This window comes from Oncorhynchus masou, chromosome 25 (assembly GCF_036934945.1).
Source record: "Oncorhynchus masou masou isolate Uvic2021 chromosome 25, UVic_Omas_1.1, whole genome shotgun sequence".
NCBI lineage: Eukaryota > Metazoa > Chordata > Actinopteri > Salmoniformes > Salmonidae > Oncorhynchus > Oncorhynchus masou.
Window position 1 is genome coordinate 39,982,013 of NC_088236.1, and position 23,499 is coordinate 40,005,511.

Below are 23,499 nucleotides of genomic sequence, written 5' to 3' on the forward strand. Positions count from 1 at the left end.
TGAAGAACGGTGTGTAGAGGGACGACGGTGTTGCATTTGTGGTGCCGATCATAGATCCCGAGTTCCTGGAGTGCCCTGTAAGGGTGAAGGAGATTCAGGGGGCAAAAGTTAGAGCGGTCAATCGAATCTCCGACGCGGAGGCGATTCAAATCATTGAGAAAACTAGTGAAGTTATGGTAGTGGACCGTGTAACAGTATAACATTAGATCGTCCCCTCGCCCATACCCGGGCGCGAACCAGGGACCCTCTGCACATATCAACAACAGTCACCTACAAAGCATCGTTACCGATCGCGCCACAAAGGTCTCAGAGCAAGTGACGTCACCGATTGTAAAGCTATTTAGCGCGCACCGCTAACTAAGCTCGCCGTTTCACATCCGTTACAGACGCACCCTGTAGTAAATGTTTGCTCTCAGTCAAAATATATTTGTGGCGTTCATTGGCACAGGTCTCAAATAAATCTAAGACAATTGACATTATTGTGGCTGCGGCAGAAAAGTGTTTGTGATTTAAGGATTTTACATGTGAATACTTACAAGGGGTACTGCCGCCGGAAAAACCGCCCTCCCAGGCTCCCCTTGATCATGTGTAGGGATCAGATCTGTTTTGTTATAGTTTTTTTTAACAGAAAAGTTGTTTGATTTTAGTTTATTTATTTCGTTTTTGGTAGCTTGGTCGTTTTTTCTATATATATTTGTTAGATTTTGGGGAATCCTGTTTCCATCCCACACAAGTAGGTGGCGGGAATGCACACTAAATTGTGCAATCGTCAATATTCCAAAGAAGAAGAAGAATCTGTGAAAAAAAAACATTAATTTCGCTCCCAGATTTGTATACTGCAGCTACTGCTTTTTGAGCTCAATACAATGATTATCTGGAGATAAGTAAAGTTATTAAAAAAACATTCTCTGAAGATGGTAATTCCTCACTGCAGGGGCAATAGATAGTGAGAAGAGAATATTAATGTAAAATATCTAGTGGACATAGTGGTAGGCAACCTTTTAGGTTTTACGGTAGAAATGTTATATTTTGCATAGTTTTTAAGCACTTACGAGCCGTTTTGGAGTCAAATGAACGGCTATTTTCGGTCAACAGAGCCAAACGCCCCGGAAGTAGTTTTTCAAGGGCAGGGCGGAAGCTGATCGGCTTCGTCTAACAGATTCACCTATTCCAGTATGTAATAACACAACGTTGAAAACAGATTGCAGTGAGACAAACGTTTTATAATATTTGAAAAATTACCACCGAAATTGCTAGCTATTGGCACGCGCTGATACTTGTTCTGAATTGGATTTGGTATCACAGCGTTAGCTTGATTATTGGCCATGCATGCGTATTGTTTGTAAGTGGTATGTCTAGCCTATTTACCGAGACATTGTTAGATTTGCTTGCTACTACCTTCAGCTTGCTACTATCTAAAGGTCAATTTTGGGGCGTAAAATTGAATCTAGACATTATCCCATTATGTCATACATTTAATTCAAAAGGAAAATGAACTAGTTAAAGTTCATTCCTGCTGGTGAAAAAGCAAACGTTCGACAGCTGTCTGATGCATCAGTCTGTAATAATCAGTAATGTGTTTATTTCACTTGCATAATAAAACCCCAAACTATGTTTCTTGCAAGTTCAATTCCGTTTGCTCATGTTTAAAAATAAATAGGTATTTTTTTTAAGGATAGTGACAGGTACAGAAGGAGATACAGAGAGTAGGGAACGAGGTGGGATTTGTAACCCCATTTCCAGGTGGCATGTGTCGTCTGGAATCAGCAGTTCTACCAGTTCTACCACTACACCAGACTCCGGCACCCATTTGCTTATGTTTGTAAACTTTTTATCAGTGAAATGATCCCCTCTCTCTTCCCCATCTCTCCTAGCCTGATCGACCCATTCGATCAGCTCCTGCCGGACCATCGTTATGACTTGAAGAACTGTCCCTTTCCCATTGAATCATGAATGACAAGCTGGTTTTCCTGGGCCTCCTGTACTTTGTGCAGGGAATCCCCTATGGGCTCCAGTCCTCGCTGCTCCCCGTCTACCTCCGCGGGGCGGGCCATTCCCTCACACGCATCGGCCTGACCAAAATCCTCTACTTCCCCTGGGTGCTCAAAGTCCTCTGGGCGCCTCTGGTGGACCGTGTGGGCACCAAGCGGCTCTGGCTTGTGGCTACTGTCTCTGGCCTGGCGTTCACCTGCCTCTCCAGCGCCACCCTGTCCCCAGAGGCCCACATCTGGGGCGTGGCGGGGACACTACTGGCCATGAATGCCCTGGCGTCGGTTCAGGACATCGCGGTGGACGGGGCTGCTGTGGGACTGCTGAAGGGCCGTAGCGAGCTGGGCCTGGGCAACATGGCCCAGGTGGTGGGCTACAAGGCCGGCTCGGTGTTTGCCGGGGGCGGGCTCCTGGCTGTGATCGACGTGGTCGGCTGGGGCCCTATGTTCATGCTGTTGGCCTTTGTGTACTTCGGTGTGGCGCTGTTTGTGTGGGGGGCCCCCGTGCTGGATGATGAGCTGTTGAGGGGCCAGGCAGAGGGGAGGAGGGGTGTCCAGTCGGACGCTGTGCATCCCTGGAGGGTGTGGCGGAAGCTGCTGTCAGTACCTGGGACGCCCTGGACCATAATCTATGTTCTCACATACAAACTGGGTAAGTCTGCTAGTCTGTCTGACAACCATGCACACTTGCCTATTGTACCAACTGGAGAAGTAGCTAAAAGTCCTAACACTAAACCTCAACTCTCAGCCTACAGACTAAACCTAATCTACTGTGAGGCTACTACATACATAAGAAACCCACTATGTCATAAATGACTAGACCGTATGCCAAAACATGTTTTCTCGTAGTAGTCCAAGAGATCTAGGCTACCATCTCATTTATGTGCGATGCCCGAGTTGAAAAGCACAGAGATAAATCTACATTGAACAAAAATATAAACGCATCATGCAAAAATGTTTATGATTTTACTGAGTTACAGTTCATATAAGGAAATCAGTCAATTGAAATAAATTCATTAGGCCCTGATCTTTGGATTTCACATGACTGGGAATAAAGATGCCCAAAAAGGCAGGGGCGTGGATGAGAGAACCAGTCAGTATCTGGTGTGACCACCATTTGCCTCATGCAGCGCAACACATCTCCTTTGCATGGAGTTGATCAGGCTGTTGATTGTGGCCTGTAGAATGTTGTCCCGCTCCTCTTCGATGGCTGTGTGAATTTGCTGGATGTTGGCAGGAACTGGAACACGCTCTTTTACATGTCGATCCAGAGCATCCCGAACATGATCAATTGGTGACACGTCTGGTGAGTATGCAGGCCATGAAAGAACTGGGACATTCTCAGCTCCCAGGAATTGTGTATTATCATGTTGAAACATGAGGTGATGGCGGTGGATGAATGACACGACAATGAGCCTCAGGATCAGGTCACGGTATCTCTGTGCACTAAAATTGCCATCGATAAAATGCCAATGTATTCGTTGTCCGTAACTTAAGCCTGCCCATACCATAACCCCACCACTACCATGGGGCACTCTGTTCACCACGTTGATATTTGCACACCGCTCGCCCACACGCCATCTGCCCGGTACAGTTGAAACCGGGATTCATCCGTGAAGAGCACACTTCTCCAGGGTGCCAGTGGCCATCGAAGGTGAGCATTTGCCCACTGAAGTCTGGTACGACGCTGAACTTCAGTCAGGTCAAGACCCTGGTGAGGACGACGAGCATGCATATGAGCTTCCCTGAGACGGTTTCTGACAGTTTGTGCAGAAATTCTTCAGTTGTGCAAACCCCCAGTTTCATCAGCTGTCTGGGTGGCTGGTCTCAGACGATCCTGCAGATGAAGAAGCCAGATGTGGAGGTCCTAGGCTGGTATGGTTACACGTGGTCTGCAGTTGTGAGGCCGGTTGGGTGTCCTGCCAAATTCTCTAAAACGATGTTGGAGGCGGCTTATGGTAAGAGAAGTGAACATTAAATTCTCTTGCAGCAGCTCTAGTGAACATTCCTGCAGTCAGCATGCCAATTGCACACTCCCTCAACTTGAGTCATCTGTGACATTGTGTTGTGTGACAACATTTTAGTGGCTTTTTATTGTCCCCAGCACAAGGTGCACCTGTGTAATGATCATGCTGCTTAATCAGGGATGCTCACTTCTTGAGATGCTCACTAACAAGGATGTAAACAATTTGTGCACAGCATTTGAGAGAGAGACTTTTTGTGCATATGGAACATTTCTGTAATCTTTTATTTCAACTCATGAAACATGGGACCAATACCTTATATTTTGTATTTATTGTTTTACTATATCTATGTTGAATAGTCCTGTCACGTCATCATCTATCTCCACTTTGAAAAGCTTTACCAACTATAGTATAGCCAAAGTTACATACCATTTAAGGATGACATTTTTCATTTAAATGACTTAACACATTCTCAACTCATTCTCTAGGTAAGTGGGGATTGGAGCGTATTGATCGGGCAGCATCTGTTTGAGTTCTATGAGAGAATATGACAACCTTCCGGGTTGTATTCATTAGTGCACTACGTCGCAAAGCCTTTTCCAACTGAAAACAGAACAAGCATTTCTTATTGGACAAGCTCTGATAATCCCTTCCTGTGTAGTATTTACTAAGGCAGGCAACAGAACACATTTTTAGACGGTTTGCAATGGTGAACACAATTATGCCTTTTACATTGGTCCAATCCAAGTAATCCCCTCGCTGTTTCAGTCAGTTTTCTACAGTTTGGTGCCTAAATGAACACTATGCAGTCCCATAGCCTCTTTTGTGAGGTAAGGAAGACTTGAGGCCTTTTCTCCATTCAGCTGTGGTTTCATTTCTTACCACCAGATGTCTCTGTTTCCATACCATAGACTAGAGAGCCCTGCTCATCTTGTTGATGAATGAAGGGAATGGGGTTAACACCAGGGATTTGGTAGTGAGTCCAGAACCTACTAAAAGTCCTGTTCTTAGAAAATATGACACTTTGAGCTGTGTGAATAGCATTTATGTACAAATCAACGGGTATGTATTAGACCTAGTGAGATGTTAGGAATGTTGTCCTTTTTAAACCAGTTGTTTTGTAGTTCATATTTGCAAGATACAAATATTTATGGTAAACAGAGTTTGGTGTTTGGTAACAGAAGGAGATTATGTAAGGATTAGGCCTGGAGTGTCTTTGTGTCTGTGGCTCTTTTTTTTTCACGTAAAATGAAATGGAAGACGCAGCATCACACTGGTGTTTGTGTGGGTGGTGGGAAAACATGCTCTTTTACATTGGCTTACATTTGCTTGTGTGTGCAATTGTTTGTTTTTTCCTGTGTGTGTGTGTGTGTGTGTGTGTGTGTGTGTGTGTGTGTATATATGTTTCAGAGAGCGGGAGAGTGTGGTAGGGTTGGCATGGTAATCAGATGTGCCCAGGCAGACCCTAGACAGGACCCCTCCATGACACTAATCCATATGAGGGTTCACCAGCATCAGTTCCATATCATCGTTATCACCACTGTCACCTTCTCCATTGCAATCAATGCCATTATCGTTAACATCATCATCATTAGGCCCAGGATGATACCATCATCGCAATACTCGTTAGTATCGTGTCCAGGAAACAAAACACGAAGCGCATTTAACTTCTTTAGGAGAACAGCTCTAATGTTGGAAACAAACATCATGTTGTCATCCAGAGTCACATGTATTTATTTTACAAGCTGTAGCACATATTTTAAATCACGCAGGTTCAAAGAATTTGGTCTGCTTCGTATTTCAATTTTTTGCCATGGAAAAAATATTGTGATATTGGTATCGTCACAGCCCTAGTAATTATCATATTAGTTTAGTTGTTCACTCTTCTATTCAGACTGAAAGGTCAGACTGTTTGCGTTTGTGTGCGACTTTCGGGTAAGACTCGACAATGCGTGTGAACGTGAGATGGTATTACGTATGTGCAAGGGTGTGTTCGTGTGTCTAACTACATGTGTGAGATTTGGGAGTGAAAGCCCCCCCCCCCAACACACACACACCTCTCAGACCCCTCTCTCCCACACACTCTTAATGAACACAGTGAGTTTTCTGTGGATGGATGTTGTAGTGTGGAGGCAGGACTAGTGCTGGGATGGCATGAGGAGATGTGAGTGATGGTGAGAGACAGTGTGTTTTTTCATTTTCTTTATTTAACCAGGAAGGGCTCATTGGGATTTAAAATGTATTTTTCAAGAGCGTCCTGGGCAAGATAGGCAGCACCAAGTCATTACAGAAATTAGACAAACAACATGAAAAACTACAAGTAATCTAGTAAAAACCATAGAATTCACAAGAGTATAACAAAATCCAAAACAGCAAATTAAAAACATTGATAGGTCAGGGAATCAGTATTTTGCATGTGTCTGTGAGAAGACAGCATGGGCAATTCCTCTGGGAAGTGACCGGGTGGATGGGATGGGGGGGTGGGACTAGATGAGACTGCCCCCGTCCTGTCCTCTCCCCGCCATACACAGCCGTAGGTTGGATTAGGAGGATCGCCTGTGTGACACAGGAGAGATGATGGCAGAGCGTGATGAGAGGGCGAGAGGAGGGTTTGAGGTTGGTAAGTGGGGGGAGAGAGTAGTGCAGGGTGTGGGGTTTAATTTCCAGAGAGAAAGAGGACTGCAGGGAGGCTGGAGGGGGCGATGAATTAATGAAGAACCACCACATGGTGCCCAGAGAGATACATAGAAAGGGGTGGAAAAGGCAAAGAGGCCTAAAGAGAGAGGACAGTATTAGGATGGTATAACATTACTTTTCCGATACTGTGGGTGGGGTTCCCCCAGAGGTTTTATTTGTAAAGCAAACCCACCAGTGGCCATGTTTGGTTGTCCATAACACTGCTCCCCTGGATTGCCTTTTCAGTGTTCGCTTGCTTTGTCAACCCATCTTGTTGACAATACCAGTCAAAAGTTTGGACACACCTACTCATTCAAGGGTTTTTCTTTATTGTTACTATTTTCAACATTGTAGAATAATAGTGAATACATAAAAACTATGAAATAACACTTATGGAATCAGGTAATAACCAATTGTGGAGGCCAGGTCATCTGATGCAGCACTCCATCAATTTCCTTCTTGGTCAAATAGCCCTAACACAGCCTGGAGGTGTGTTGGGTCATTGTCCTGTTGAAAAACAAATGACAGTCCCACTACGAGCAAACCAGATGGGATGGCTTATCGCTGCAGAATGCTGTGGTAGCCATGCTGATTAAATATGGCTTGAATTCTAAATAAATCAGACAGTGTCACGAGCAAAGCACCCCCACACCACCTCCATGCTTCACTGTGTGAACGACACGTGGAGATAATCTGTTCACCTACTTTGCGTCTCACAAAGACACGGCGGTTGGAACCAAAAATCACAAATTTGGTCTCATCAGACCAAGGACAGATTTCCACCGATCTAATGTCCATTGCTCGTGTTTCTTTGCCCAAGCAAGTCTCTCTTTATTGGTGTCTTTTAGTAGTGGTTTCTTTGCAAGAATTAGACCGCGAAGGCCTGATTCACAAATTCTCCTCTGAACAGTTGATGTTGAGATGTGTTTGTTACTTGAACTCTGTGAAGCATTTATTTGGGCTGCAATTTATTAGGTGCATTTAACTCTAATGAACTTATCCTCTGCAGCAGAGGTAACTCTGGGTCTTCCTTTCCTGTGCCGGTCCTCATGAGAGCCAGTTTCATCATAGCGCTTGATGGTTTTTGCGACTGCACCTGAAGAAAGTTCTTGAGATTTTCCACATTGACTGACCTTCATGTTTTAAAGTAATGATTGACTGTCATTTCCCTTTGCTTATTTTAGCTGTTCTTGCCATAATATGGACTTGGTCTTTTACCAAAGAAGGCTAACTTCTGTATACCACCCCTACCTTGTCACAACACAACTGATTGGCTCAATCGCATTAAGAAGGACAGAAATTCCACAAATTAACTTTTAACAAGGCACACCTGTTAATTGAAATGCATTCTAGGTGACGACCTCATGAAGCTGGTTGAGAGAATGCCAAGAGTGTGCAAAGCTCTCAAGGCAAAGGGTGGCTACTTTGAAGAATCTCAAATATAAAATATATTTTGATTTGTTTAACACTTTTTTTTTGGTTACTACATCAACTTTATTTATATAGCCCTTCTTACATCAGCTGCTATCTCAAAGTGCTGTACAGAAACCCAGCCTAAAACCCCATATAGCAAGCAATGCAGGTGTAGAAGCACTGTGTCTAGGAAAAACTCCCTAGAAAGGCCAAAATCTAGGAAGGAACCGAGAGAGGAACCAGGCTATGAGGGGTGGCCAGTCCTCTTCTGGCTGTGCTGGGTGGAGATTGTAAGAGTGGGGGCGCCAACCCAGACAGGAAGATCACGTCAGTGACTCAACCCACTCAAGTGATGCACCCCTCCTAGGGATGGCATGGAAGAGCACCAGTAAGCCAGTGACTCAGCCCCTGTATTAGTGTTAGAGGCAGAGAATCCCAGTGGAGAGAGGGGAACTGGCCAGGCAGAGACCGCAAGGGCAGTTTGTTGCTCCAGAGCCATTCCGTTCACCTTCACACTCCTGGGCCAGACTACACTCAATCATATGACCCACTGAAGAGATGAGTCTTCAGTAAAGACTTAAAGGTTTCAGACCGAGTCTGCGTCTCTCACATGGGTATGCAGACCATTCCATAAAAATGGAGCTCTAGGAGAAAGCTCTGCCTCCAGCTGTTTGCTTAGAAATTCTAGGGTCATAGATTCCATGTGTGTTATTTCATAGTTATGATGTGTTCATTATTATTCTACAATGTAGAAAATAGTAAAATTAAAATAAAAAAACTTGACTGGTACTGTACATCATTGGTCAGTACATTAGTAGGGCTGCCAAACAAAAACCATTGATTTCAAAGTTAAACAAACCATACAACTCTATGCACAAAGATTAAACGTTGAACAATTTACACAAATTTCACATTTACTGTAAGAACTTTGCAGATGCAATGTTTGATTACAGAATTACGGTAATGCCTCCCTCCGTTTATGCGACCACGTTTCCAGAAAACTGTTATCCATCTGCTCTGAATTAAGATTAAAAAAATGCCTGCAGAAAGAATGGGGTGTAAGCTATGACACTTCGAATTTGATATTTTTTGGTTTTGGTTATTGAACTACAGTAGGTGAAGTGGATTTACATCCGGTAACGGAATTACATCATGGGTCTCTGATCTGTACTTTATAGAAATGCATAATTATGAATATCATTCTCTTCATTGTGATGTATCCTGAATAGGTACACAAAGGTAGAAATCGGCAATATCCATATTTTGCATATTTGACTATTATACTCACTGGCCTTTGGTTGGTCCGGACCAGATCAAATCTGAAACAATCATAGATGTACTGTGTTTCACAAGTTTGGACATCACAGTGGAGTTCAGTAGAGTACAGTAAAGTAGATGTGTACTTTACAATACAGTACATTATACCACGGGATGGGCACGGTTGGTCGAATATCAAACAGGCATTTGCGTTCCAATACTTACGAGTTCATTTTTGCAAAAAAACAAACAATTATAGGCCTATTTTTAACACTGCGAATGCTTTTTCTAAATCAAAACATCCATGTGACATTGTTACACACAAAGATATACCATGACATTTCAAATGATTTGATTTAATAAAAAAACTTTTCAGTGTAGTTTTTATGACGTGCACAGTGCGCCCCATTTCAATAAAAAATCTATACATTTTTTTTTAATAAAAAAAAAAATCAGTAGCGGACCAGTGGATGTGTGTAGCTTGTTGTTTATGTTGGCCAATTAAAGGGACAAATGGGCTCAATGTGTAGGAAGTGGAGTGAGAGTTCACTAATGCAATGCAAGATGGAATAAAATGACTGTTTTATATGAAGGGGGTTTGAGAGAAAGCGCAGCATGTGGCCTCAATTAGGTTCTCTAGGCTACTCCAGTCAAGACGAGCACTGGGATGATAAACAACATTGTGGCTGCTAAAAGTTAGCTCGTCTCGGCTGTAGCCAAGTTACCTTGGCGTCTCTCTCTGTCTGCTCCCTCCCATCTCTCACACACCGCAGCTGCAGCAATAGAGCGCCAGCCTCTAGCCCTCGCGCAGCAGTGCTTAGGTTAATAGGTTAAACATACGTTTCAAACTACATGCGTTTCGGATATCCAACAAAAATTCATGATACTATTCGAATAGTGAAATTATTTCAAACTCCCTTCTCTACATTATGTTGTATACTCAATGCCTTACTGTACAGTACTGATCTGTACAGTACTGTACTTTTATTTACTGTGCTCTACTCCAGGGGTCCCGTCCCCCCCTACGCAGTACTGTACTGTTCTCGACTGTGCTCTGCTTAAGTGATAATGCCCGAGAAGCTGATGTTTGGAGGATATATTCGCAATGGTGTTGTCTCGGGTCGGCAAACCTTGCCAATATCTCCTCCAAACACCGGCTTGGAGGCTATTATCACTTTTATACAACGGGTTACCAACATGTTCAAATAATGATTTGACATTTTAATTAACATTTATTTGATAGTATGAATAAATATATTTCATCCTTCCACAAGGTATAGTCCCGACACATCTAGGGTTGCTTCCTAAGCCTACTGGTCGTTTGTCCGTTTGCCACAGACGCGACCCTGACGTTTTCTTTTTGTTCTGTATCTATGGACGTGACCCAGTCGTTTGTTCTAAATGTTCCATTGCCACACTGGCTGGCAACGTTCTTATCCCTTGGTTGCTAGCTAGCCAACTACGGCCAACTTACAGTCACGTCAAACAGTGCAGATAGAATAACAACAATATTTGCATTTGTTTAAGCTGTTTTCTAGTGACATTTATTTGGATACATCCATAATAATGAGCTAGTTAGGCACAATTTCGCCCGGCATAGAAAATGTGCTTACTCGTCAGGACACTTTTGTTAAGAGGAGCTTGCTAACAACACAACGAACACAATCGCATCAAACAGAAGCTGGAAAGACCGCAGACTGGCTGCGCTGATTCATGATTTCGACTGGCTGAGAAAAGCTGCCTGCCTGTCTCGTCCCGACTCCCGAAACATTCATTACTATGGGACACCTGGAGATCCATCTAGAATTTTGAAACCATGTTGCAAACGTCGGACAGACTGACAGCAACGTTTATACAAATCTCCACTGTTGAAAACCAAATGTTAGTCTAAAAGAAATGAGATAATGTCTAGATGCTTTTTATAGTGGAGACCAATTTTATAAAGTGCCTGGCTGGCCTGATGAGACAATGGATTGCGCAGTCAGATGAAACCGAGTAAATAGGCTTTTTAATGTCATCGATTTAGCTGGTATTAACTTGTGGAATAGACACCGGCTGGAATGCGGTTTTTACCCATCGGCATTCAGGATTAGAACCACCCGTTGTATAATACTGTACATTACTGTGCTGTCCAAACTTGTGAAACACAGACGTCCATGATTGGTTCAGATTTGATCCCCCTGGGTGGACTGACCAAATGTCAACTACTTTTCAACGTCCATGGCCGTCCGTGTCAGTCGCTACTCAGTGGGTGAGGATGCTTGTTACAAGAAATGGAAAGAGGATGGGTGGTAGGTGTCATGGTCTCAGTAAGTTCCGGGAGAGGTGACATGCTTTGACCACCAGATGACAAAAAGCGAAAAGAAACCGGTAATGAGCTGAACATAGCAGAATGCCAGTGGAAGGGAGGACAGTCGCAGGTGACCCAACTGTGGTTTGTGACTACTCTGTCCCATTGTAGCCAATTCAATTGCAGTGATTCCGTTACTGGTTTGTTTTTTATTAAGAATTATTACTTTTGAATCACTTCATAAACAAACTTGTTATCAGTAAAAACACAACTCATCGGTAGGTTTACCTTTTACTTCTGTGAACTTTCATTATACTTCCTCCTCACGAGGGAGAGAAATAGGAAAAACGTCTTTAAACAGAATTACAAGGCACATGGCAATGTTAACTAACTAAACTTACCAAAAGCAAATCATTTCTACAAAACTAAATCTATGTGTTGATATTAGTTGGCAGGGGTTCTAAACATTTATGTATTTATAATACCTTTTATGACTTTTTCTGGTAGATGTTGTCCAAGACCCCTTTTCCATCTGTTTTACCATAAATCAAAGCCGTTGCTTATTCCTAATTTCTGGGTATGAAAATGGTTGAAAAATGTATATACTATATGCCTTCATTTCTCAAAAATATAGTCTCTTAGCTTTCATTTGACACCCAATTTGACATTGGAGTAGGGTTCTATTGTATCGACAGGCATGACAGACCCCTACTCTACACAGACCTGTGCGCTATAACCAATCAGAGCTCAAGTAAGCCTATATGCAAATAACCATTGCCATATATACAGTGCATTTGGAAAGTATTCAGACCCCTTCACTCTTTCCACATTTTGTTGCGTGCAGCCTTACTCTAAAATTGACGTTTTTTATATTTTTTATAAATCCATCTACACACAATACCCCATAATGACAAAGCGAAAACAGGTTTTTAGAAATTTTTGCAAATGTATTAAAAAACAATACCTTATTTGCATAAGTATTCAGACCCTTTGCTGTGAGACTCAAAATTTAGTGCATCTTGTTTCCTTTGATCATCCTTGAGATGTTTCCACAACTTGATTGGAGTTCACCTGTGGTAAATTCAATTGATTGGACATGATTTGGAAAGGCACACACCTATCTATATAAAGTTCCACAGTTGACAATGCATGTCAGAGTAAAAACCAAGCCATGGGGATGGACGGAATTGTTCACGGTGCTCCGAGACAGGATTGGGTCGAGGCAAAGATCTGGGGAATCATACCAAAATATTTCTGCAGTATTGAAGGTCCCCAAGAACACAGTGCCCTCCTCATTCTTAAAGGGAAGAAGTTTGGAACCACCAAGACTATTCCTAGAGCTGGCCGCCCGGCCAAACTGAGCAATCGGGGGAGAAGGGCCTGGTCAGGAAGGTGACAACCTGTTGGTCACTTTGACAGAGCTCCAGAGTTCCTCTGTGGATATGGGAGAACCTTCCAGAAGGAAAACCATTTCTGCAGCACTCCACCAATCAGGCCTTTAATTGTAGAGTGGCCCGACAGAAGCCACTCCTCAGTAAAATTCACATGACAGCCCACTTGGAGTTTGCCAAACTCCACCTAAAGTACTCCGACTATGAGAAAAATATTTTCTGTTCAGGATTGAACTCTTTGGCCTGAATGCCAAGCGTCACATCTGGAGGAAACCTGACACCATCTCTACGGTGAAGCATGGTGGTGGCAGCATCACGCTGTGGGGATGTTATTCAGTGGCAGGGACTGGGAGACTAGTCAGGATTGAGGGAAAGATGAATGGAGCAAAGTACAGAGAGATCTTTGATGAAAACCTGATCCAGAGCGCTCAGGACCTCACACAGGGGCGAAGGTTCAACTTTCAACAGGACAACGACCATAAGCACACAGCCAAAACAACACAGGAGTGACTTCGGGACAAGTCTCTGAATGTCCTTGAGTGGCCCAGCCAGAGCCCGGACTTGAATCCAATCTGTAAATAGCTGTGCAGCAACAATCCCCATCCAACCTGACAGCGCTTGAGAGGATCTGCAGAGAAGAATGGGAGAAACTCCCCAAATACAGGTGTGCCAAGGTTGTAGAGTCACACCCAAGAAGACCCGAGGCTTTAATCACTGCCAAATGTACTTCAATAAAGTACTGAGTCAAGTGTCTGAATACTTATGTAAATGTGATATTTCTTTTTTTTAATTTAATACATTTTCAAAAATTCTAAAAACCTGTTTTTATCTTTGTCATTATGGGGTATTGTGTGTAGATTGATGAGGGGGGGAACAATGTAATCCATTTTAGAATAAGGCTGTAACATGGGAAAAGTGAGGGTGTCTGAATACTTTCTGAATGCACGGTACATCTGTGCCATTCACTTTGAACTGGGCTGTGTTTAGGCTACAATATGAGGGGAAGAGAGTAGATGCGCTTGTTTTTTTTTAACCCTTTAACTAGGAAAGTCAGATAAGAACAAATTCTTATTTTCAATGATGGCCTAGGAGCAGTGCCTTGTTCAGGGACAGAATGACAGATTTTTACCTTGTCAGCTCATGGATTCGATCTTGCAATCTTTCGGTTACAAGTCCAACGCTCTAACCACTAGGCTAACTGAGATCAAAGCGAGAGATGCATGTAGTGGCACGTGCACATTTATTCATATTCTTTGCTAGTTAGTGAGTTATTAGCTCAATTATAGCCAATTTCTAGTCAATAACGAGGGAGTGGTTGCTTCTAACAAGAGCACAAAATGTGTGCATTTCTAGTCGTCGTTGAAAAGCAAGTCGGAAAGCGAATTGTTTTTGGTCTCTTAAAGGGCAAATGTTGTATTTTGAGACCTCTTGAAAAAGCTAAGTAGCCAATAGGCGGAGCGTTGTGTCATTTGTCTGATTCTCTAATAATGGTATGGGAATAATAATGCATTTTATTTTGTAAAGTGGTGTCTTGCATCAAACACATTTCCAGTCACCTTGTCTGAAACACAAGTGGATAAACAAGTTATTTAAAAAAAAATATATATATATATTTAACCAGGTAGGCTAGTTGAGAACAAGTTCTCATTTACATCTGCGACCTGGCAATTGTCAAGCCCTAAGTAGATTGTAGGCCTATATTGAACACCACACATTGGCTGCTACTGCAGGCTGAATGATAGAACAGCTATTTCCATGTTAAAATGTTATGGGATGCATTTTCTCCATTGCTTTTGATGGTAGGCCTCTCTGGTCGGCCTACATTATGATCAAATAGCCTACTTGGCTACTGTTAAAACTGTTATAACTTAACTTAAAGCGGGTACAGCCTCGGTGTTCACAGTAAATGCCCACCGGAAGTGGCACGACATTTTCATGAAGTTCAAGTTTGCTTTCAGCAGACCTGAAATTCGCCCCCGTGCTGAAGAAAATGAGAGGGAACATTTGGTTATAGTTCATGTGGTTATGGGAGTAAAACGTAGTTGGTAACATAACAGCATTGTAGCAAAGTGACCCATCTGGGGGTTGCCTGGCTTTTACCCTTGGTCAATAGCGCCACACACAGTATTTTTCCCATGCTTCACCCTAGTCCTTTAGGGGGTCAACAAACTTTGACACCCTGCTCACCTGTGGGGATAGCTGTTAGTGTGTCAGTAGGGCTGGTCATGTGAGTGTGTGGGGTCTCTATTCCCTATGGATGGTTTATGTACTGTAGATTTGTGTTTTACTGGTTCTCTCTGTATCGTGTCCCCAGGGTGGGTTGTGTCTTGTTGTTATCTCCCAAGTGTCCGTGATCCCCTCTGATCCTGGCCTCTTCTGTCTGAGCTTCATGTGACCACTCTGTGATCCTTCTGTGTCCTCATTGACCCTTCAACCCCCCCCTCCCCTCTCATGCTGATCCCCCTCTTCTCTCAATTCAAATCAAGGGGCTTTATTGGCATGGGAAACGTGTTAACATTGCCAAAGCAAGTGAGGAAGATAATATACAAAAGTGAAATAAACAATAAAAATGAACAGTAAACATTACACATACAGAAGTTTCAAAACAATAAAGACATTACAATTGTCATATATATATATATATATATATATATATATATATATATATATATATATATATATATATATAGTGTTGTAACAATGTACAGTATACAAATGGTTCAAGTAAACAAGGGAAAATAAATAAGCATAAATATGGGTTGTATTTACAATGGCGTTTGTTCTTCACTGGTTGCTCTTTTCTTGTGGCAACAGGTCACAAATCTTGCTGCTGTGATGGCGCACTGGAATTTCACCCAGTAGATATGGGAGTTTATCAAAATTGGATTTGTTTTCGAATTCTTTGTGGATCTGTGTAATCTGAGGGAAATATGTCTCTCTAATATGGTCATACATTGGGCAGGAAGTTAGGAAGTGCAGCTCAGTTTCCTCTCTATCTCGCTCGCTCATACACACACAAACACCTCTCATTTTCCATCAGCAACCTGTCAGCCCTCCTCTGCCCGCCCCCCTGCACCAAATTCCTCACCCTCTCGCGCTTGAATCTCTCGCTCTTTATTTCTCCCTTTCCTTTCTCAAACCATGTCTGTTTCTCTCCCTTACCCCTTCTCTCTGTTTGTCTGTTTCTCTCCCTTACCCCTTCTCTCTGTTTGTCTGTTTCTCTCCCTTACCCCTTCTCTCCGTTTGTCTGTTTCTCTCCCTTACCCCTTCTCTCTGTTTGTCTGTTTCTCTCCCTTACCCCTTCTCTCCGTTTGTCTGTTCCTCTCCCTTACCCCTTCTCTCCGTTTGTCTGTTTCTCTCCCATACCCCTTCTCTCTGTTTGTCTGTTTCTCTCCCTTACCCCTTCTCTCCGTTTGTCTGTTTCTCTCCCTTACCCCTTCTCTCTGTTTGTCTGTTTCTCTCCCTTACCCCTTCTCTCCGTTTGTCTGTTTCTCTCCCTTACCCCTTCTCTCCGTTTGTCTGTTTCTCTCCCTTACCCCTTCTCTCTCTCTGTCTGTCTGTCTGGTCTGGTCTCGTCCGTCCGTCCGTCCGTCTGTCCCCCTCTCAACTAGTTTCTTCTTTGTGGATGCCTAATGAAATATCCTCTGAAAATGACAATTGTTGCTTTGAGAGTATTTATATAAATGAATAATCAGCCTTGTTGTGTTTGTCTGCATGGATTTTCAGCATTGAACTCTGTGAAGACCGAACCACCGGTAAAGAATCAAGACATGGGTGTAGGAAGTATGAACTGCACCAGTAGTCTGTGGTTTATTAGACATTATAAAGGCTTATAGTGCTTATAATGTGTTTTTAAACCATTATACCTGCAGGCTCTTGAAAGGCAATCTGCAGTTCCATTAACGGTAAAGCGTTCACCCCGTCAGTGTTTTGTTAAATAGCTGAGCGATGGGGTTGGAGAAATGTAGTCACTCTCAAATGTATAGAATTACAAGGACTGACCATCCATGAGCTCCACATTTATAATTATAACCATATTTTGAGGCTAAACAGTGTTGAAGACCAACATTGCCTACAAACAAAGAAGTCAATCAAGCTTATATTTTGGGATCTGATGGGGTACGACAATTGAACTAAGCCCATGAGTTATAAGTTATATTCTTCAGGAATCAATGGGTGTATATCAGTCATTTACAAGTCAAAAAATGGATGTGGAAATCACAGACTGACCATTTATGTAAAGTCTTGCCCTAATTACAAATGGTCAAACTACCTACACCGTTGGATGTTAAAACGTTTCCCATGTTTAAACTGATGATGGTGAGTAGTAGAGTAGATGCATAGCTGTTGATGTTAGAGCTGCCTCGTAGAGACCGACACAGGAAATGTAGATGAATAGCTGTTGTTGTTAGAGCTGCCTCGTAGAGACAGACACAGGAGATGTAGATGAATAGCTGTTGTTGTTAGAGCTGCCTCGTAGAGACAGACATAGGAGATGTAGATGAATAGCTGTTGTTGTTAGAGCTGCCTCATAGAGACAGACACAGGAGATGTAGATTTTTTTAAATTGTCTTTATTTATTTCACCTTTATTTAACCAGGTAGGCTAGTTGAGAACAAGTTCTCATTTACAACTGCGACCAGGCCAAGATAAAGCATAGCAGTGTGTACAGACAACAACACGGAGTTACACATGGAGTAAACAATAAACGAGTCAATAACACAGTAGAAAAACAAAAAAGAGTCTATATACATTGTGTGCAAAAGGCATGAGGAGGTAGGCAAATAATTACAATTTAGCAAATTAACACTGGAGTGAAATGATCAAATGGTCATGTGCAGGTAGAGATATTGGTGTGCAAAAGAGCAGAAAGTAAATAAATAAAAACAGTATGGGGATGAGGTAGGTAAATTGGGTGGGCTATTTACCGATGGACTATGTACAGCTGCAGCGATCGGTTTGCTGCTCAGATAGCAGATGTTTAAAGTTGGTGAGGGAGATAAGTCTCCAACTTCAGCGATTTTTACAATTCGTTCCAGTCACAGGCAGCAGAGAACTGGAAGGAAAGGCGGCCAAATGAGGTGTTGGCTTTAGGGATGGTCAGTAAGATACACCTGCTGGAGCGTGTGCTACGGGTGGGTGTTGCCATCGTGACCAGTGAACTGAGATAAGGCGGAGCTTTACCTAGCATGGACTTGTAGATGACCTGTAGCCAGTGGGTCTGGCGACGAATATGTAGCGAGGACTAGCCGACTAGAGCATACAGGTCATCAGTGGTGGGTGGTATAAGGTGCTTTAGTAACAAAACAGATGGCACTGTGATAAACAGCATCCAGTTTGCTGAGTAGAGTATTGGAAGCAATTTTGTAGATGACATCGGCGATGTCGAGGATCGGTAGGATAGTCAGTTTTACTAGGGTAAGTTTGGCGGCGTGAGTGAAGGAGGCTTTGTTGCGGAATAGAAAGCCGACTCTAGATTTGATTTTAGATTGGAGATGTTTGATATGAGTCTGGAAGAAGAGTTTACAGTCTAGCCAGACACCTAGCTATTTATAGTTGTCCACATATCCTAGGTCGTAACTGTCCAGGGTGGTAATGCTAGTTAGGCGGGCCGGTGCATGCAGCAAACGGTTGAAAAGCATGCATTTGGTTTTACTAGCATTTAAGAGCAGTTGGAGGCCACGGAAGGAGTGTTGTATGGCATTGAAGCTCGTTTGGAGGTTAGATAGCACAGTGTCCAAGGAAGGGCCAGAAGTATACAGAATGGTGTCGTCTGCGTAGAGGTGTAGGTGAATAGCTGTTGATGTTAGAGCTGCCTCGTAGAGACAGACACGGGAGATGTAGATGAATAGCTGTTGATGTTAGATCTGCCTCGTAGAGACAGACACAGGAGATGTAGATGAATAGCTGTTGATGTTAGAGCTGCCTCGTTGAGACAGACACGGGAGATGTAGATGAATAGCTGTTGATGTTAGATCTGCCTCGTAGAGTCAGACACAGGAGATGTAGATGAATAGCTGTTGACGTTAGATCTGCCTCGTAGAGACAGACACAGGAGATGTAGATGCTGAATGTGATGAATATGTCATCATCGCAACCTCTGTTTATCCCACTCATTCTCCTGACACACATTTAGCTGGGCTGTCACACAGCATTGTCAGAACGTTTACGCGTGCGTCGTCGCAGCGTTCCCGCGCGCCGGGAGGTTTTCAGCAGCTTCTCTGAACTCTTTGATTTCCTTCTCCATTTCATGTGAAGGGCTTTCTCTCTCTCTCTCTCTCTCTCTCTCTCTCTCTCTGTCTATTTTTGTTTTTCTCCTGGCCAAGTTGTGGCTGTGTGTGTCGTCTCTTTGACAGTAGTCTCTGAGCTGTCACTCAGCGCTCAGTCTTCCTGTCTCTGTGAAGTCACTCTCCATTAATAATGGCGGTGTTGCTGAATATTTTACGCTGTCGCTCGGCAGTACATTATCCCGTCTTTGACGCCACACAGCGACAGAAAGACAATTGTCTGCCTGGCAAAACTTTTATTTCAACCGAGAGCTCTTGTGACTGAGACTTGTGTTGTGAGGAAGTTTTGCGTTTTTCTGTTGTCCCCCCCCTTTAGAAAAATGGCAGAGGATATTATTTTTCCTGTTGAACATCTATTATTGACACTATCTAGGAATAAGTGTGTGCTGTTTCATTTTGAAAAGACATTAGCACTACTATAACAGTGTCCAGACAGTCTATTAAGCAGGTTAACTACTTTTGTGCACTGTCACCGTGTTCAAGAACATTGGAGTTGTCTTACATTCACATGGAAGGAATACACCATTGTCTTCTTCCTCTTATCGTTTGAATAGCTCTGTCACAGGAAGGTGGATTGTAGATGTTTGTGTGTGTTCCCCCCCCCCTACAATGGCTAATCCATTGTAGTTGACACAGGACTGTATTGCAGATAGATTTACAGATGAACTGATTTGCGACAAGCCTCTCGCTTGTCTAACCTTAACTCTAACGGGTGTCCCCTCTCTCTCTTTCTCTCTCTCCACCCATAGGTGAGCAGGGAGCGGTGACCATGTTCCCTCTTTTCCTGTTAGACAATCACATGACAGCACGCGAGCTGGGGTTCTGGAACGGCGTGATCGCCATGGGCTTCTCCATCTGTGGCTCCTCCCTCGGCGGCCTGCTGCTCTCCCAGTTCAGGTAGTGTTCAGGGGCAACACGCCCCTGGTAGCGTTTCCAGTTCAGGAAGCGTTCAGAGGCAACACTCTGATTTCAGCTTTACCTAACTCACATGCTTCCATGACTTGTTTTGTAACTCATTTGAAATACTCACCAGCTGTTTTCAAATCATCTGTCTGTTATCTACAGTGCCCATTTCAGCTTCACATGTCTCAGAAGCATCCCTTTCTGTGGCACAGATATCACATAACCTCCACTTCACACACGGGGGTGTATATGTGTGTATGTGTGCGTGCATTTGCATATGTGTGTTTTAATGGAAGTGAACACAGCCCTCAGAGCTGTGTAGCCCCTCTCTCTCACTCTCTTTCTCTCTCTGTCTCTCTGTCTCCGTGTGTGGCCCCCCAGTGTGAGATGTGTGGTATGATAGCAGAATGGAGAGATGCTGTGTAGCCTCCAATATTTCTTAGAGAGGTAAGGAGACAGGCCCCAACAGAAACACTAGGCCCTGTAACTTCTACATATGATAATGCAAAACCATCCACCAATAATCAACAACTTCTGTTTAGGTCAATAGAAATTGTCTTTTTTTATTTTTTATTTAAAGAGATCATAGATCTTTGTTTTTTATACTGTGCAAAATGTCACTCAGTGTAAGTTGAACTCTCTTTGACCTCATCTTTTTTTCTCCCAATAGCCTCAAGTTCAGTCACATGTTTGGACACACCTACTCATTCAAGGAGTTATTATTTATTTATTTATTTATTTTATTTTATCTACATTGTAGAATAATAGTGAAGACATCAAAACTATGAAATAAATCAAAATATAAGTAGCAAATATTTGCCTTGAGTTAACTGCACCTCAGAAAGTGCAGCCCAAACAAATGTTTCACAGAGTTCAAGTATCAGACACATCTCAACATGAACTATTCAGAGAAGACTGCATGAATCAGGCAGAATGCCCTGTATAGCAGTCCACATACCGCAGGACCTAAGGTTCTGATTCCACACAAGCAGATCTGACTAGACTACAAAGCTTTCCAGGATTCTGATCAAATTCCTGCAAAGAAACCACTACTAAAGGACACCAATAATAAGAAGAGACTTGCTTTAGCCAAGAAACGCAAGCAAATGGACATTAGACCGGTGGAAATCTGTCCTTTGTTCTGATGAGTCCAAATTTGAGATTTTTGGTTCCAGATGTGTGGTTCCCACTGTGAAGCATGGAGGAGAGGTGTCAGTTTTGACACTGTCAGTGATTTATTTAGTATTCAAGGCACACTTAACCAGCATGGCTACCACATTATTCTGCAGCGATACGCCACCCCATCTGGTTTGCTCTTAGTGGGACTATCATTTGTTTTTCAAGAGGACGATGACTCAACACACCTCCAGGCTGTGTAGGGGCTATTTGACCAAGAAGGAGAGTGATGGAGTGCTGCATCAGATGACCTTGCCTCCACAATCACCCGATTCCAACCCATTTGGGATGGTTTGGGATGAGTTGGATCGCGGAGTGAAGGAAAAGCAGCCAACAAGTGCTCAGCATATGTGGGAACAGCAAAGCTGTCATCAAGGCAAAAAATCTCAAAAATAAGATATTTTTGAAATGTTTAGCACATTTTTTTGGTTACTACATTATTCCATATGTGTTATTTCATCGTTGTGATTTCTTCACCATCATTCTACATCTGGGAAGGCTTTCTACTAGATGTTGGAACATTGCTGCTGGGACTTGTTTCCATTCAGCCACAACAGCATTAGTGAGGTCGGGCAATGATGTTGCGAGCTTAGGCTTGGGTCGCAGTTGGTGTTCCAATTCATCTCAAAGGTGTCCGATGGGGTTGAGGTCAGGGCTCTGTGCAGGCCAGAGTTCTTCCACACTGATCTCAACAAACTATTTCTATACATCTATACATTCTATACATTGTGCATGGGGGCATTGTCATGCTGAAACAAGAAAGGGATTTCCCAAAACTGTTGCCACAAAGTTGGAAGCACAGAATCGTCTAGAATGTCATTGTATGCTGTAGTTTTTAAGATTTTCCTTCATTGGAACTAAAGGGCCTCCCCTGAACTATGAAAAAAAGACCCAGACCAATATTCCTCCTCCACCAAACTTTACAGTTGGCACTATGCATTGTGGCAGGTAGCGTTCTCCTGGCATCTGCCAAACCTAGATTCGTCCGTCGGACTGCCAGATGGTGAAGCGTGATTCATCACCCCAGTGAACATGTTTCCACTGCTCCAAAGTCCAATGGCGGTAAGCTTTACACCACTCCAGCCGACAATTGGCGTTGTGCATGGTGATCTTAGGCTTTTGTGCGGCTGCTTTGCCATGGAAACCAATTTCATGAAGCTCAGTTTGGAACTCGGGAGTGAGTGTTTGCAACCCAGGACTTACAATTTTTACGCGCTTCAGTACTCTGTGGTCTTGTTCTGTAAGCTTGTGTGGCCTATCACTTCGCAACTGAGCTGTTACTGCTCCTAGACATTTCCACTTCACAATAACAGCACTTACAGTTGACCGGGGCATCTCTAGCAGGGCAGAAATAGCCAAATCCAAGGGTCGTCCACATACTTTTGGCCATGTGGAGTGCGTTTTGAAATAAAGCACCTGCACATCAAATCTGGGCTGAAGTCATTAAGCAGTTATCACTGTACACACAATATCACTACCGTGCCTCAGCTGTAGCGCTTTGAATACTCCTTTCAATTGCTACTTAACCTTACAGTTTCAGCAATTACCATTACAGCGCATACAGTACCCTAACTCATCCTGCATTGCATAAGACCATACATCTGCCCATAGCTTCACTTTATAGCTTCCGCCCTCGGCACATGGGATGTAATGCAATCTATAAATAACATTGCGTATGTATTTTCCCACACAACCTGAGAGCCTATATGGTATCGGGGCCTAGCCAGTGTGAGGTGTCAGTGGCGAGGCAGGTTCTCCTCTCTCGCCCCATCACTACGGCAACTCCCCAGAGAGACCGATTTCAAAGAGTGTCATTGAGAAGGGAGGGAATAATGAACGAAGGGAAAGAATGTCTTTAGCATGTGAATGATAGCAGATTGTTTTTCAGGTTGGAAGGACCCTGTAGGTCCTGTAGGCTTACAGACTGAGAATGTCAGAAGGAGACAGATTCTATTTGATATACCATTTTGGGATAGTTTGTAGGTATGTCCCTTTTTTTCTTTCTTTCTTAACATTTTGTTGCATTACGAAGTGGTATAGAAATGTATTTAATTGTGCCTTTTTTTCCCCGTTGATCTACACAAAATACTCCATAATGTCAAAGTGAAAAGAAAATTCTACAAACGTTTACAAATGTAATAAAAATGAAATAAC

At 43.0% G+C, this 23,499-nt stretch overlaps 1 protein-coding gene across 4 annotated transcripts in view; it reads left to right on the top strand.

The window, feature by feature from the left end:
- Nucleotides 1–824: 824 nt before the first annotated feature.
- Nucleotides 825–23,499, top strand: part of mfsd3 (major facilitator superfamily domain containing 3) — a 35,798-nt gene continuing 13,123 nt past the window's right edge. Inside the window, exons 1-3 of one of the 4 annotated variants that reach the window (XM_064937706.1) lie at nt 825–1,173; nt 1,875–2,640; nt 20,016–20,163. In XM_064937706.1, coding sequence (XP_064793778.1) covers nt 1,950–2,640; nt 20,016–20,163 — 839 coding nt within the window. In that variant the 5' untranslated portion in view covers nt 825–1,173; nt 1,875–1,949. The other 3 variants (XM_064937707.1, XM_064937708.1, XM_064937709.1) reach the window with 3 other exon arrangements.